Genomic DNA, 16014 nt, shown 5'->3' with positions numbered 1-16014 from the left:
CGGTGAAAGAGCCTCTACACGCCCACCGAGGCGCGTACGTGTCCGCAGCCCATACCCCGGTATGTGTTTGTCAGAAAGCTTACCTGACGCCATACCGCTACAGTCCAACCATGTCTTCGATGGGACAACAGAACACCTCGTTGTCAGACTTGGAGTATGGCCTAGCCATAGGACTTGACGGCTGTCAGAAGATGTTCCTGCCCTTCTTTACCCACCACCGGCCGGGACGTCCGTCCGGCCGGCTGGACGAAAAGCGTCGTCCGGACGGCCCTCATCCCCTGCGCCGGCCGGGCGGCACGCCCATCACGTCCCGCCTGTCATTTGCATTGATATGCTGGGGAGACTTCCGGGCGGGTGCTACGTAAGGACTGTTAGCAGTATGTCATCTTCTCTTAGGCCTTCCGCTCGGCTCTTAGCTATTGTTTCATTGAGCATCGGAACCCCAATCCCTGTCAGGGCGCCTTTTACTATCAGATGTTTACTGGCAGACCGATCGGCTTGCCCTTTTCTCATGAGTCCGGTCGGCTCACCCTTCTTCGACGGACCACCTGGCCTATGTCCGATGCTCTCCCCTACTACCCATCACGTGCGCTGCGCACGGTAAGGGGAGCTCATTAAATGCGGCCAGTATCCTGCTGACACGTGGCAATCGTGCGTTTGTCAGCGTATGGCGGTGGCGTCACTTCTGATGGGACAGCCGCCGTTTGAAATGAACGACTAGATGACGACCTCGATATCGGCGACCTGGATCGGACGGCTGAAATTAATAGCGGCCGCCCTTATAAAGTGCCGACTTCCGCTTTCCGCCGCATTTCGGCCTCATCTCCTCCCGACGTTTCGGTGCTCCTTTCTTCTCCGGCGACCTTGCGTTCCGGCTCTCCGGCGACCCTACAACCCCCTTCGATCATCCTCTTTGCCCGTAAGGATTCCTTTTCCTTGCCGCCTCTCCTTTTTTCTCTCTATTAGCTATTTCTTTCACCATCCCGCATTCTTTCCCTGTTTTTATTTCTCCCTCCTTCCATCACACGTCCATCCCTGGCCTTATACCATGACCAATACCTCACAGCCGACCGGCGGTGCTCCGGGTCTTTGGTATTCGGCCATGGAAAGCCGGTTCGACGAGGAGGACGCCTTGCGCCTCACTCGAACCTATGATCTGCCGACCGACCACCAAATAGTGTTAGCCACACCGACCGATCGGCCTCATGAACCGCCGCCCGACACCGTTTTATTCTTCCGAGACCAATTTTTGGCCGGGCTACGCTTTCCACCCCACAAGTTCTTCTTACAAATCTGCAATTATTTTCGCATTCCGCTCGGCCAGGTAGTCCCTAACTCCATTAGGCTGTTGAGCGGAGTGATAGTCCTTTTTAAACTGAACAACATCCCCCTCGACCCTAAGATTTATCACTACTTTTTTTATCCCAAGCAAGCCGAGTGGGGTACCTTTATTTTCCAATCTAGGATAGGTTTCATCCTTTTTGATAATATGCCGAGCTCCAACAAACATTGGAAGGAGCACTTTTTCTATGTGCGTTTTCCCGAGCTGCCAACTTTTCGTACCAAGTGGCAGACGGCGATGCCGGCGCAACCGGAGCTCGGCAAATTTAGAGGTGATGCGGCCTACCTTCATGCGGCCGAGCGGTTGGTGGGTCAGCGCTATCACATTGACAAGCTGCTTCTCCTAGGAGTAATGTATATATTCGGCCTGTCTTCCACCACAGCCGATCTGCCTTGCAGCATGAGTAAGCGATTCTCATCCCTCCTTTTTTTTTGTTCTAATTGATTTAATCTTTGTTTCTGCAGCTGAAGTTATGTGGCGTGCTAAGGCGACCGAGAAGCTCAAATTGAAAGCCGCTCAGATTGAGGCGGTGAAGAACAAGGAGGTCGCCAAGCGGGGCCTTGATCCAGCCGATCCGACCGGCGAATTAGGCGAGGGGACGCAGGATGCCCCTGAAGCCTTAGCAGCTACTACCTCTCACGACGAGGCAGCGGGCGGCACAGAACCTTCTACCCAAGCCGAGGTGGAGGGACGTTCGGCCAATGATGTTCCGCTACTCACTCGGAAGCGCCGACGACCGGAATCTGCATCTGCCTCAATTCCACTTGATGAGCCACATCTCGAGCGGGGCGCGGATGCTCCGGTGTTGTCCGGGACGGTTTCCCTAGAGAGTACCCCGACCCCACATGGCTCTCCGAGGGCAAGCTCTGAGGTGCCGCCGTCCAGCCCTTCAAGAACTCTGCTTCTCTAGAGCTTACCCCCTCCCCACATGGCTATCCGAGGGCGAGCCGAGTGGCCCAAATTTAATTAAAACCGTCCTGCGCCTCCCCTCAGAGGAATACATGGCTGCTGCTGATCGGCCAGTGGTCCCCGAGCAGCAGATCACCTTGACGGGCCCTCTTGCAAAAGCTTGGGAGGACGCTCGGCGCCGAATAAAAGCGATGACTCCCGGGCAGCTCGGCGATAGCAACCTTCAACAGGCCACCGGGGTATGCTCCTTTTCTTTGTTCGTGTATTTGAATTAAGTTTTTAACCTGTTCACTTTTGCTCGTAGAACTGGGTGGAGCAAATTGCCGTTAGTAATCGGTTGGCCGAGCTGGAGGATGAATTGAAAAAACTCAAGGCCGCGGGGGACAGCCAACAGTCGACGGCCGCTCTGGAGAAGGCCAAAAAATTACTGGAAGCCGAACGGAAACGGGCTTCCGATCTGGCGAGCAAGGTCGTTCGGCTTGAAGCGATGGTCAAACAACGAGATAAGGAGATCAAGACGGCGATCACTCGGAAGCGACGGGCCATCGATGACATGGACCGAATGAAGGTGGAGATCAGAGGGCTGGAGCAACGCATCAAGGATCTGGATGCTCTTCTGGCCACCGAGAAGGAGAGCCGTTCGGCCGATCTTCAAAGATTTGATGTAGATTTGAAGGATCTCCAAGCTGCCAGCGACGCTGCCCACGCCGAGCTCAAAGAGTATCAAGAGGGGGAGTCGGCTCGCTCCGACGAGGTGAGGAAGGCATTCGTCCGCTCGGATGCCTTTGGGGAGAAATTTACTGACAAGATCTCCCTCACCTTTGAAGAGGCGATCAAAGCGGCTGTGGATTACTTAAAGGCCAAAGGCCACCTGCCCGCCGAGCTGACCATCCCTCCCGAGGACCTCGCGACCGTGATGGGCGCCATCCCTGATGCTCTTTTTGATTTCGACGCATGAGGAGTGTTTCTTACGAACTTTTTTGTATCCCCGCCGTTCGGCCAAACTTATTTCTGCTGTAACTTTTTTGGTTAGCCCTGTGCTTAATAGATAATCTTTTTCTTTCCTTCAACTTTTGTTTTGGCAAGAAATTTCTTTGGTCACGTTCAAGTGTTCTTTAAAACCCCTCCGCTCGGCTTCATACTCTAATACGGACTCAAGCCGATTGTTTTCAGAAAATGTCTTTTCCCCATGCGCCTGCATAGCCGCTCGGCGCGCGAACGTCGCACGTTCACGTGCTCCCATCTTTAATTCTTATTAACCATCTTTTGCTTTGCACCTTACCTCAAAGAGGTTTTCCATATATTCTTGCTAAGCGAGCCGCTCGGCTGTATGTTGGCCTTCATGCACAGACTCTGTCGCCGGTCGGCTCTTACCGCCGGAATGTATCACTTGGATGGACATCCGCTCGGGGCGTTTATAGACGCCGGCTCGACGGCTTCCGCCCGGACGCTTATAGACGCCGGCCCGCTCTCGATATTTAACGTCGAGCTCGACGGTCTTCCTCTCGGACGCCGGCTCGTCTCTCGATATTTAACGCCGGAGCTCGACGGTCTTCCGCTCGGACGTTTATAGACGCCGTCTCTCGATATTTAACGTCGGAGCTCGACGGTCTTCCGCTCGGACGTTTATAGACGCCGGCTCGTCTCTCGATTTTTGACGTCGGAGCTCGACGGTCTTCCGCTCGGATGTTTATAGACGCTCGATATTTAACGTCGGAGCTCGACGGCCTTCCGCTCGGACGTTTATAGACGCCGGCTCGTCTCTTGATATTTAACGTCGGAGCTCGACGGTCTTTCGCTCGGATGTTTATAGACGCCGGCTCGTCTCTCGATATTTAACGTCGGAGCTCGACGGTCTTCCGCTCGGACGTTTATAGACGCCGGCTCGTCTCTCGATATTTAACGTCGGAGCTCGACGGCCTTTACGGCTAACTTCGATACTGCCGATCGGCGGAACCCTTGGCCATCCTTTGAATTAATTTTGCTGCCTACATTACAAGGACATAGGCGACCGAAATGTGTATAAATTTACGTTTAGCGCACCTTTCCCCCAGCTCGGATATCGTACTCCCGGCCGAACGGCTCGGGGTCTTCTTCGTCGAGCGCTTGGCTCGGATAACATACCTCCGGCCGAACGGCTCGGGGCCTTCGCTCTCGAGCGCTTGGCTCGGATAATTTACCTCCGGCCGAACGGCTCGGGGCCTTCGTTCTCGAGCGCTTGGCTCGGATCTTATACACCATGAAGATAGGCCGCTCGGCCGATAACGCCAATTGTGCACATTATAACATTTTGCCTTCTACATTTCAAATATACAACCAAACGGAAAATATACAGCACATATTCTATTGGTGCACCTTTCACCCTGCCCCGGATAGGCTGGAGATAATTTGTGCTTCATGGTGGATCCAAGTGTCAATCCATCTTCATCCGCTCGGCGGCTCGTCCACCCAACTTCCTCGTATGCGGTCGATTCATCGCCTGACATCAAACTCCCGCTCTTGAGGTTCCAGAAGGAGGGGCTTGCTATAAGTTGAATTCGGGAGATGAAGTATCTGCTTTTGAGGGAGATGGGACTGTGGCAGTCGGTGCTTCCGCTCGGGAGAAGCGTCCGCTCGGAGGGCCTTGCCTTTTCTGTTGTCTCGTATTGGTATTTCATCTGACGAAGATCCCCGATTGCGATTCACTGCCACAGCATCAGGAGGCATCCGGAATAGGGCCCGACGGAATAGAACGGTAGCCGATGGTGTTTCCGCTCGACCACCAAACGCTGACGTTGCTTGCTTCTCCGGCCGTTCGGCTGTTACTTTCTGTTTTTGCTCCACAAGCTTGGCGGCCCTTATCTCGATCAGAGCGTCGAGTTCCTCCGTCGAAAGCGTCACCGTGTGTTGTCGTCCAGCCTCGTCCATTGTTTCCGTTCGGATGCAGAAGCGTTCCCACAGACGGCGCCAAATTGATCCTGTCCGAACGCTGAATCAACGGACGCTGGACACGTGGCGCTTTCCGAGTCGTTGACGTGGATCTCCGGCCGGTCGGACGAAGCTCCGGCGAACCTGCATAGAAGTTGGGCCGGGAAGGGGTTCCCGACGGCGACCCTCCGACGCTCAAGTCAGGCAAGCAAGCAACAAAGCAGCGGCTCCAAAAATCGTAGAATGCGTACCTCCGGCGAAGTCTGCGGCTCTTTATATAGAGCGGTGAAAGAACCTCTACACGCCCATCGAGGCGCGTACGTGTCCGCAGCCCATACCCCGGTATGTGTTTGTCAGAAAGCTTACCTGACGCCATACCGCTACAGTCCAACCATGTCTTCGATGGGACAACAGAACACCTCGTTGTCAGACTTGGAGTATGGCCTAGCCATAGGACTTGACGGATGTCAGAAGATGTTCCTGCCCTTCTTTACCCACCATCGGCCGGGATGTCCGTCCGGCCGGCTGGACGAAAAGCGTCGTTCGGACGGCCCTCATCCCCTGCGCCGGCCGGGCGACACGCCCATCATGTCCCGCCTGTCATTTGCATTGATATGCTGGGGAGACTTCCGGGCGGGTGCTACATAAGGACTGTTAGCAGTATGTCACCTTCTCTTAGGCCTTCCGCTCGGCTCTTAGCTATTGTTTCATTGAGCGTCGGAACCCCAATCCCTGTCAGGGCGCCTTTTACTATCAGATGTTTACTGGCAGACCGATCGGCTTGCCCTTTTCTCATGAGTCTGGTCGGCTCACCCTTCTTCGACGGACCACCTGGCCTTTTGACCTCCACGTGGCGTTGACCCCTCGTTAGGGGGTCCCGGGCTCTTACCTCCGGATCAATATGTATTCGACCTGATGCATTTGATTAAGTGGAACTAACTGAAGTTACTTCTTACCAATCTAAACTGGTTAGACTAAAGTTTTGTTTTAAGTTCTTTGAACAGAACTATTTGAAAAATCTTAAAATATGTGATTACTCTAATGATGTCCGTGTGACAGCCTAGAAAGTTATTCAAAGAATATCAACTTGATTAACCTAAAGTTAAACTTGAATCTAACCCAAGTTAAACCAATCCCTAAAAATTTAACTTAATTCATCTCACAAAAACGATAGGATATCTTTGTCTAAAAACTTAGACCGGATGAGATGATTAGATCAATTAAAATTAAAAAAAAACTTAAAATTTAAAACTTAAACTTAAAAATTAAATGTAAACTTAAACACAAACAAAAACGATAGGATATCTTTGTCTAAAAACTTAGACCGGATGAGATGATTAGATCAATTAATATTAAAAAAAAAACTTAAAATTTAAAACTTAAACTTAAAAATTAAATGTAAACTTACACACAAACAAAAACGATAGGATATCTTTGTCTAAAAACTTAGACCGGGTGAGATGATTAGATCAATTAAAATTTAAAAAAAAAAAATAAATTTTAAAACTTAAACTTAAAATTTAAATTTAAACTTAAACACAAACTTAAAAATTAACTTAATCAAATTTAAACTCTGAATTATTTTAAAAATCAGTTTAAAAATATTTTAAAAATCATTTAGTTTTTTAAAAAAATCATTTTAAAAATCTTGTAAACCTTTTAAAAATCATTTTAAAAATATCTTAAAATTATTTTATAAATATTTTAAAAATTCTTTTAAATTAAAAAAAAACATAACTTTAACTAGAAACGGTAAAAACTTTCATGAAATACTAATTTAAATAAAACTTAAACTTAATGAAATTAATTTAAACTTAAATTAATTAATTTAAACCTAAATCTTAATTAAACAAATAATTAAATCATTAAAATTTAATTAAATTACTAATCAATTAATTTAAATCTCAATTAATAACTAAGTATTATTAATTCAAAATAAATAATTATTCTGAAAATTAATCAATCAATTCATGCTTAAATTAATTACAACATAATCTTTAATTTCATCTAAATTAAAATGTAATTAAACTTAACTTAATACAATTAAAATTTAAATAATATTTAATCAATATTTGATAATAAACAATCCAATTTAGTTTCAAGTAAACTATCAATCCAAGAATAGACTTATTAAATATACTTAATTCGAACTTAAGAATTCAAACTTAACTTATCTTTAACTTAATTTATAAAGCATTAGTAACCAATTGATTCATTTAGTATGAAAATTAATCTAATTAACTTAATCATAGATTAATCTTCCTGGAATAATTAATTAACGATTAATTTAAACAATCTCAAATTAATCAAACTTCACTTATATAGTTTTTCAAAGTTACATATTTTCTGAAAATCAGTATTCCAACACTAAGTTCCTTAAACAAGTAGAGAGAGCTCCTTGATAACCATAGGTGTTAGGTTAAGGGGGAGTGTCAACTTAAGGGGATGAAGGATTAAAATACTTTGAACACCCTTTTCAAACTTTGTTGGAAAAACATTTGGAAATATTTTCAAAACTATTTTTGCTTAATCTTTTTGAAAAATATTTTGTAAAATGTTTTCAAAACTTGCCTCTAAAATACTCTCATACTTTTTAAAATGTCTATTTTGAAAAATGAATTGAAAAATATTTTAAAAATTACTTTGAAAATATTTTGAAAAAATAATTTGAAAAACTCTTTTAAAAAATTGTCTTGCAAAAAAATAAACTTTAAAAAATTACTTTTCAACACCTCTGCAAATTATTTCAAAAATTACTTTTGAAATTTACTTTGAAAAATTAATTTTGCATTGAAAAATGGTTTGCAAAATTCTTGTAAAGTTTATCTTTGAAAGATGTTTGGTTTTTGAAAAATTTAATTTTCAAAATTTTGAAAACCTTTATGCAAATTTTGAAAATTTCTTTCAAAATTTCCTTAAATACTTTAAAAAAATTTCTTATCACAAACTCCTCCTTGAAACACACCTGCAAGTTTTTATGAAAAAAACTTTACCTTTGAAAATTTATTACTTGATATGCTTACTTGTGTATTTACATATTTCATACTTTGATATACTTATATGTATATTTTTCGATCAATGTCAAAGGGGGAGGATTAGGGTTTAAGTAAGAAAACCCAAAAGAAAATTTGAAAAACTTAACCCTAAAATGATCGAGAGAATAAAACTTACCTATTTCATTTTAGATTTCTCTTAAAATTATTTTTATATTTCATATTTTGGTATACTTACATGTATATTTTTTTTGATGAATGCGGGGAGGGTTAGGGTTTAAGTAAGAAAACCCAAAAGAAAATCTGAAAAACTTAACCCTAAAATGATCAAGAGAATGAAACTTACCTGTTTCATTTTAGATTTCTCTTGAAACCATTTTTTGTTATCGTATATTTTTGTATATTTTTTCTAACTTTAACTCAGGTTGTCATTACATCAAAAAGGGAAAGATTGTTAGTCCATTTAGTATTAATAGTTAAATCTAAGCTTTGATGAATGACAAGTGGATTAAAGTTAGATGTGTTGTGTGATCTAATTTTTCTACCAAGTGTGCAGGACTTGACTGGTCTGATAGCAGACTTAAATCCAACTAGGCCTGAGGACCGGATAGCTGATGTAGAAGTCCAGATAGGTCAAGGAGTGACCTGATATCTGACGGGAAGTCCGACTGAGTTTGCGGTACCTGACAGCTGGCCGAAGTCCAGTTGAGTCTGCGGACTTGACAATTGGTGAGAAGACTTGGTGAACCAAGGAAAAGTCAAGCGATTTTGTATACTAAGATAGGTAGGAGAAGAGTGTTCCAGTGAGGACGAGTCCTAATTTGGGACTTTAGGCGCAAGTCTAATTTAGGTCCATTTTAGAAACTTAAATTGAGACCATGACTAGTTCATGATCTTGAAAGGACGTGAACTAATTATTATTGTCATCTTATTATTGGGCTAATTTTGTTTTGCATGTTAGATATTTTGTGTTGGACTAACACATTTTGCAGGCAAAAGGAGCACAAAATGCCTCAGGTGAATAATACTCGAGACGCCTTGAACCGATGGAAGGCGCCTTGAGCTGGGCGATAGAAGGCGCCTTCGGTCGGATAACATAGAAGACTTCGACGATAAGGCACAGTCTTCTCGGGATAAAGCTTTACCGATGGAAGGCGCCTTGAACACTATATAAAAGAAAGCTTCGAATAGTGCAATGAAAACAACTCTTCTACAAGCTTTTGCGCATTCGTTCGACACTCCGACTGCTCCGACTTCGTGCTGCTGCTCTGCTACGACACTGCTGCGATTAACTGTTGAGAAGCTATCCAACATAAAGCTCGATCTGACAATCTGCAAGCGTTGGGTAACGAAATTTTCTTTTTATATTTAATTATTGCTTAAAAGGAAAGTGTAGCTTATTACACTTATCTTATCTTGTCTATTATACTCATTTCCCTCTTTCGACGGTTCTAGAAGAGGATTATAGTGAATTGCCCATTGATACGGTCCGCGAGATTGTGGGTTTTGGAGTAGTAATCGCCGAAGGCTCCGAACCAAGTAATCGATCGAGTTCTTGTTTTTGTTTCTATTTTTATTTTTTCCATTGCGTACTTGTTTTATAAAATCGTAAAGATAAATTTTTCAAAATCACGTAATTCATCCCTCTCTTACGTGCGTAACGGTCCTACATAACAGACCGTCTTTATGAGGTCATCTGACAAGGGGAAGTCTTTCAGCATTCATCTCCCTAGTGCTCTTTTTCCTTGATATGAAGACCTAAACACTGAAAGGTCATGCTCTAAGTTCGCTACTATGAAAGAGTGGGCTGTACTCTCCATTTCCATTAAAAATTAAATAGAGAAAACATTTTGTTTTCAATTTGCTATTTCTAATTGTGCTATTCATCTTTCTTTGAGGACATTGGAGTATTTTCTTTTTTCCTTTATCTATGATGTACTACTATATCCGTCGCTTATGAGAAAAGCCCACCTATAGAGACAAGTTGTTGAGATTTATTTGTTCCTAAGATTGTTTTACTCCCCTACATCCATTAACATATTACCGCATTGCCCGTGCCTAGGAATAGAAAGCACAACCTTCCAAATACTCGTCAGTTGTCGTGATCGCCTTTGCAGTACCTCTTCTTCATTAGTATTCACTTTTGCGGTCCAGGAGATGATCTCTTGATATGGATTGGTGGGGATGAATGGTCTCCACCTATTTTATGAATGGGGACCATTCATTTCACCAATCCATACCAAGAGACCATCCCCTGGACCGCAAAAAGCGATCCAGAGGATCTGTCCTCCTAAGAATTGACATTGGCATACCCTCACCGCTTGTTACACTTACCGAGTTCTCTCAAAATTGCATCTTGCTATGATATCTGTCTGAATTCTTTTCCCTTTTTTTTACATGTATTTATTAGAAAATAAATAAAATCAGTAACTTGAAAAATCTTACTATAGCCTTTCCTTCCATTTGAAGGTGGATATGCGGATCTGTTGTGCATTCAACAGAACAGAAAGGAAGAAGGTGAAAGAATGAAGCAATGGGCCGAGTCTCTGTGGAGGAACAAACGCTTGTCTCTTGCTGAAGCTTTGGAATTTCCTGAACCTACAAAAGCTGCAGTAGTAGACACCCGGACCTGTCGAGTTCTCTGATGGAAGTATGCAAACGCAGAGTTCGCCTCATCTGTGTCATATCTTCACTTTACCACGAAAGGTGACTTTATTTCAGTTCCCCTTGCCAGGAGCACAACTCTCAGGTATCAGTAGCCCGATCATGGAGACAAGTGACCTACGTTTCGTTCCTTGCTTTTGTCGGACAATGACCTGTTTAATGGTCAGTTGTCGATACTTTTCTGCAAGAGGCGATCAAACTGAGGTACAATATTGTCATGAGTACTTTTGTTTCCTTTTGACATCTTTGTATGTTTATAATGCAGTTATTTTGGTAAGGCAACTGGAATAAGGCACATTTTTGAGAACCTTACAGTTTTCAGTTGAAGGAAAGAGGTTATTCCATTTGGTTTCGTTTCAAAATTTTCAGGAAATCAATGTAGTTTAATTTGAAGCCTGATCATTAGGAATTCAGTATCATTCTGATTGCTTTAGGAGCAGCTAGCCACGAATCGAAATAAGTGGCTCGGAGATTTGGACAGCTTCATATGATGGATCGAGTATGAATCCAGTCGATCAACAGATGAACTGAGATGGTACTGTTCAATAGGTGCACCATAACTCAACTAGATCTTTGTTCCGACAAGATTATTGTAAATGGATTTGATGGGGTTCGGTCGAACCAAGTGGATGCTCTCGATAAGTGCAAATCAATCCGGTTGCTGGTGGTTTCGACACTCGGACACCCTTAGTTAAACCTCCCCTCAAACCCTACACAACTCCATTAGCAGGCAATGCTCTTCCTTTTTGAATTGGTAAGTTAACATGACTTTGCAGGAGGAAAGAAAAATAATTGAGGTGGTAATTTGATGAAGACCCCCACAAATTAATAATGCAAGAATTAAGATAAATTGTACTCTTAGAGCAGTCCGGTGATTAAGGTATGAGATATTGTCACATGAGATCTTAAGGTTAAAACTTGACGTGTTCGAGCATGCCTCCCATCATGTCTTGTCACTTGTATTAACGGTTAGTAGTCATCAGTGATTTACTGTCTTCGTGTTGATTTAGAGACAGATTGATGGGGGTGTTGGGAGCGAGTGAATCACCTTTTACCATAAGAATTAAGATAAGTCGCTTCGAGATTACGGTAGAATGGTTGATCATACATATAAAATTTAAGTCCTAGTTATGGTGTAAAATTTTCTAATAATAAGAATGTTGGCTATATAAATAGATCATCGTTAGTATTTTTTAATTTATGGTGATTTATATGAAATTTTTATAGAGTTAGGTAGATCACTTTTAAAATTAGCCGATTCAAATTATGAAAAAAAGATTATCAAGATGAGTTATTTAATAAAAAAATTTATGACCTGAATCGATTGTTTAATGAAGGGTAGATACCATTTCTTTTTCTAGAATCGAGATAACAGCCGCCCGTGTCACCTAGTTTTCTTTATTGAATAATTAAATCCAAACCAAATAACAAGTAACATTTTTTTAATCATGCATTTTTCATTTCTTAGATGAAAAAAAGATAACTTTCCTTTCAAAATTTGATAAATTGCAATATACTCTAAGACATTGTAAAATATGATAATACCATTTACCCCCTTGATGGAGCATCATTAGAAAATGTTCAATACTACCTACAATGACAATAAAAAAAAAACAACTTTTCAACGCAAGCAAACTGAGAGCATTCATATCTGTTTTTATCTGTAAAATTTAAAATAAATTATTTTTATTAAATTTAGATAATTATTTTTCACTATACACTAAGAGGGTGTTTGGCTAAACTTATTAAAAATAGCTTATAAGCTCGTACAACTTATAAGTTGTTTTAGGAGCTTATAAGTTGTTAGGTCTTATTTTAAAAATAAGTTGTTAAAGTTTTTGGGTGAACTTATTACAATCAACTTAAAGATATTGATGTGTTTGGTATTATAAGATCTTTTTATTAATAAAATTACCAAAAAGGGTGTAATACTATTAATAGAGAGTTTTGATATTTTTATTAATAGAGGGTTTTGGGTGAATTTCTGCATCGGGGGAGAGAAAATTAGAAAGAGGCGTTGGTGGAGAAGATGATACAACGTTGGAAGAAAAGTCGACGGAGATAAAAAGATATTAAGCTTATAAAAATTTATCGAGGATAAGATGGGGATTTATGAAATTATATAAGGATATTTTAGAAAAATAAATTATTAAAATAAGATCTTTTTTAAAAAAGTATGCTCTTCCATACTTTTTTAAAAACAGCTTATAAGCTCCAAAACAACTTATTTTGACAGCTTATAAGCTGTTTGAAAAAAAATTTACCAAACAAATTTGAAGAGCTTATAAGCTCCAAAACAGCTTATAAGCTATTTTAAAGAGCTTATAAGCTTAGCCAAACACCCTCTAAATCATTTATTCTAAAATTTTCATTATCTTTATTTTTTATTATTTTCTCTCTTTTTTTTAATCTTTTTATTATTTTTCTCTATGAATTTTATTTTCTAATTTTAAAGAAGTACTATTTATGAAATCTAAATTTAGATAATAGATTAAGTAGTTAATGTAAAGATTTTTTTTTTATGTAAAATGTAAAATTTAAGATAAAATTTATATTTAAGAAAATTGATGGAGATATTCTTAAGTATGAAAGTCAAATTAAGATCATGAAAAAAAAAGACCATTTCATTTTAGAACTTCTTGATAACTCATTATTTATGGATCGATTTAACATCATAATTATCTTTATTGCACTCAAGAGCCCTTGGCAAGACTTCAAATGTAAAGAGTAAAATGTATCATTATGCTAAGCTTGTAAGTAAGTTATTATTTATCGTCCCTACTGGTGTAATGCAGTGGTAAAATACTATAAGAAATAATTAAGAAAATTAAAATTTAAATCTTAATAGAGATAAATATTTTAAAGGTTTTCTAAGTGTACATATGTTATGCTTTAATTTTATTTGATAGGCAAACAAGGGAAGACCGTTTATCTATTGCCAAAAATAAATAAATAAATTATAACATATCAAATTTTGAGGGCTAAAATGCATTAGTTAGAAAATTTGGGTGGTTAAAGCAAACATGCTCTGGCTTCTTAAGAAGATGCTCTGAGACTCTTCAAACAAAGAAGCCACGGTTCACCTACCCCGCCGAAGAGCAGAAGCCATCGGCCATGGAGAAATGGTCTCTTCTCGGATCCACTGCGCTGGTCACCGGCGGGACCAAGGGAATCGGGTATTACCATCCTGCTTTCCCTCATAGTATTCATCGATTTGATTTGATTTGATCATCGATCGTCCTGCTCTAAACCCTGATTCGCAGGCGCGGAATTGTGGAAGAAATGGGGGGACTCGGCGCCGCCATCCACACCTGCTCCCGCAACCAATCCGACCTCGACGCCTCCCTGCAGCAATGGCGGTCCGCTGGCCTCAAGGTCACCGGATCCACCTGCGACGTCTCCTCGCCGGCCGACCGGGAGAAGCTGATGGAAGAAGTCAAATCCACCTTCGACGGAAAGCTCAATATTCTGGTGCGTGAGCGATCGGATCTGAAACTCGAGGCTTCTTCTTCTTCTTCTCGATTCGCGAAAGCTGAAATCTTTGGGTTCAGGTTTGTAATGCCGGAACCGGGGTGGTGAAGCCGGCGGTGGAGCAGATGGCGGAGGACTACAAGCTGGTGATGAGCACCAACTTGGACTCGTCCTTCCACCTGAGCCAGCTCGCGCACCCCCTTCTCAAGGCGTCGGGCAACGGCAGCATCGTCCTCATCTCCTCCATCGGCGCATCCATAGCCGTCGACGGCTTGTCCGTGTACTGCGCCAGCAAAGGAGCGGTCAACCAGCTCACCAGAAGCCTCGCCTGCGAGTGGCCGCGCGACAACATCCGCACCAACTGCGTCGCGCCGGGATCCATCAAAACCCCCCTGCTCGTATATGTAAATTTCTTCAAGCTTTAATTAATTCGAGCAGTCAATTTGCGTTCTTGAAGATCGTTGTGATGAAAACAAAACAAAAAAAATCTGTTTTTTTTTTGTTGTCGGATTGAGGCAGGCGATGGATGATGAATCGTTGGCGATGAGAAGGCGTCGGATCCCAGCTGGGAGGATCGGGGAACCGGAGGAGGTGGCGGCGCTGGTGGCATTCCTGTGCATGCCTGGGGCGCGCTACATCAACGGGCAGGTCATCTGCGCAGACGGAGGAAGAACTATAAACGGCAACATTTGATCGACTGCTACATCAAATGTTTCAAATTTGTTGCTATTAAAAGGTAAATCTCCAGATGGTTCTCGTCAAAATATCTCTACTTTTCTTTAATTTGATATTATTATTATTTAACAAAAATAGCTATAAAATCCGTTATGAAAGATCGATAAAAAAGGACCAAAATTATTTATTATTGTCGGAAGAAAGTTTCATTTTGCAAAGTTTTTTAGGGACAATGGTGGTGGTCGATGCTATTAATTGAGCCTTGTATCGGAAAGAATAGTCATGGGATGGTTAACTCAACCTAGAGGGGATGGATGCCCATGTAGTCTTCTAAAGATTATGAGACATTTTCCTCCGGTAAAAAGAAAAACCAAGATGTTGGACTATTAGAGTGCTTATCACTTACTTTTCGAAATTTAGCTAAGTGGTGGTAATTTTTTTTTATAAGAAATATACAAATTTATTAATGATGATGATGATGATAATAAAGAAATGAAAGTAAAAAATAATGACCAGCAGAGAAGTAATATTTCTTTTATAGTAATTTAAGTGTTTGAGGTTCATATATAATTTATACATATTCATCTCGGACTGGAACATATACCTTTTCGATTGCATAGTCGCTGTCGGAGATGAGATCTTTTGTCCCGAAAATATTATGTTTCCGTGTCCCAGCGTCGATCGGATGACTATGATATTTTCATGTATATGAGTTCGTCTGATCGGCATTGGGACACAGGGACACAATATTTTTGGGACAGAGGTCGTGCTGGGGAAATGCAATACTGTCGCATTTTCTCCGTTCGCGCGCCAGCAACCGAGCTAGAGGCCGGCATCCGCGTTCGTCACGGTAGAGTCTGTCGCGGCCGCATCTCGCAATTTCACACAGCTCAAGTGGCTGGCGACTGGCTTCCGTGGCTTGAGAGCGCCGGCGACCACATCCTAGGTGGCAGGTGATGCGTCATGGCCGCAACCACGCCGAATGGGAGTTGTGCGGCAGAGGAGAGAAAAAAGAGAATTTGTTTAATCGATCAAATTTATTTTTAATCGATT

At 41.8% G+C, this 16014-nt stretch overlaps 2 protein-coding genes across 7 annotated transcripts in view; both read left to right on the top strand.

The window, feature by feature from the left end:
- Positions 1-11149, top strand: part of LOC121971465 — a 28211-nt gene extending 17062 nt beyond the window's left edge. For 2 of the 6 annotated variants that reach the window (XM_042522745.1, XM_042522742.1), the window contains exon 12: positions 10621-11092. In XM_042522745.1, coding sequence (XP_042378679.1) covers positions 10621-10796 — 176 coding nt within the window. In that variant the 3' untranslated portion in view covers positions 10797-11092. Of the gene's footprint in view, positions 1-9143; positions 9497-9606; positions 9676-10620 lie in introns of those variants that run through there. The other 4 variants (XR_006109142.1, XR_006109143.1, XM_042522744.1 and 1 more) reach the window with 4 other exon arrangements.
- A 2650-nt stretch (positions 11150-13799) lies between these two features.
- LOC121971466 (noroxomaritidine/norcraugsodine reductase-like) lies at positions 13800-15023 on the top strand. Its single transcript, XM_042522746.1, has 4 exons — positions 13800-13991; positions 14079-14286; positions 14367-14690; positions 14806-15023. Exons 1-4 carry the CDS (start codon positions 13930-13932, stop codon positions 14977-14979), a joined length of 768 nt encoding a protein of 255 aa, XP_042378680.1. The 5' UTR covers positions 13800-13929; the 3' UTR covers positions 14980-15023.
- The last annotated feature ends 991 nt before the right edge of the window (positions 15024-16014 follow it).

The sequence above is a fragment of the Zingiber officinale genome, chromosome 4A, assembly GCF_018446385.1.
Source record: "Zingiber officinale cultivar Zhangliang chromosome 4A, Zo_v1.1, whole genome shotgun sequence".
In the NCBI taxonomy this organism is placed as follows: Eukaryota; Viridiplantae; Streptophyta; class Magnoliopsida; order Zingiberales; family Zingiberaceae; genus Zingiber; species Zingiber officinale.
Note: the sequence above shows the minus strand (reverse complement) of the source record. Positions and strands in the feature narration are given on the sequence as shown.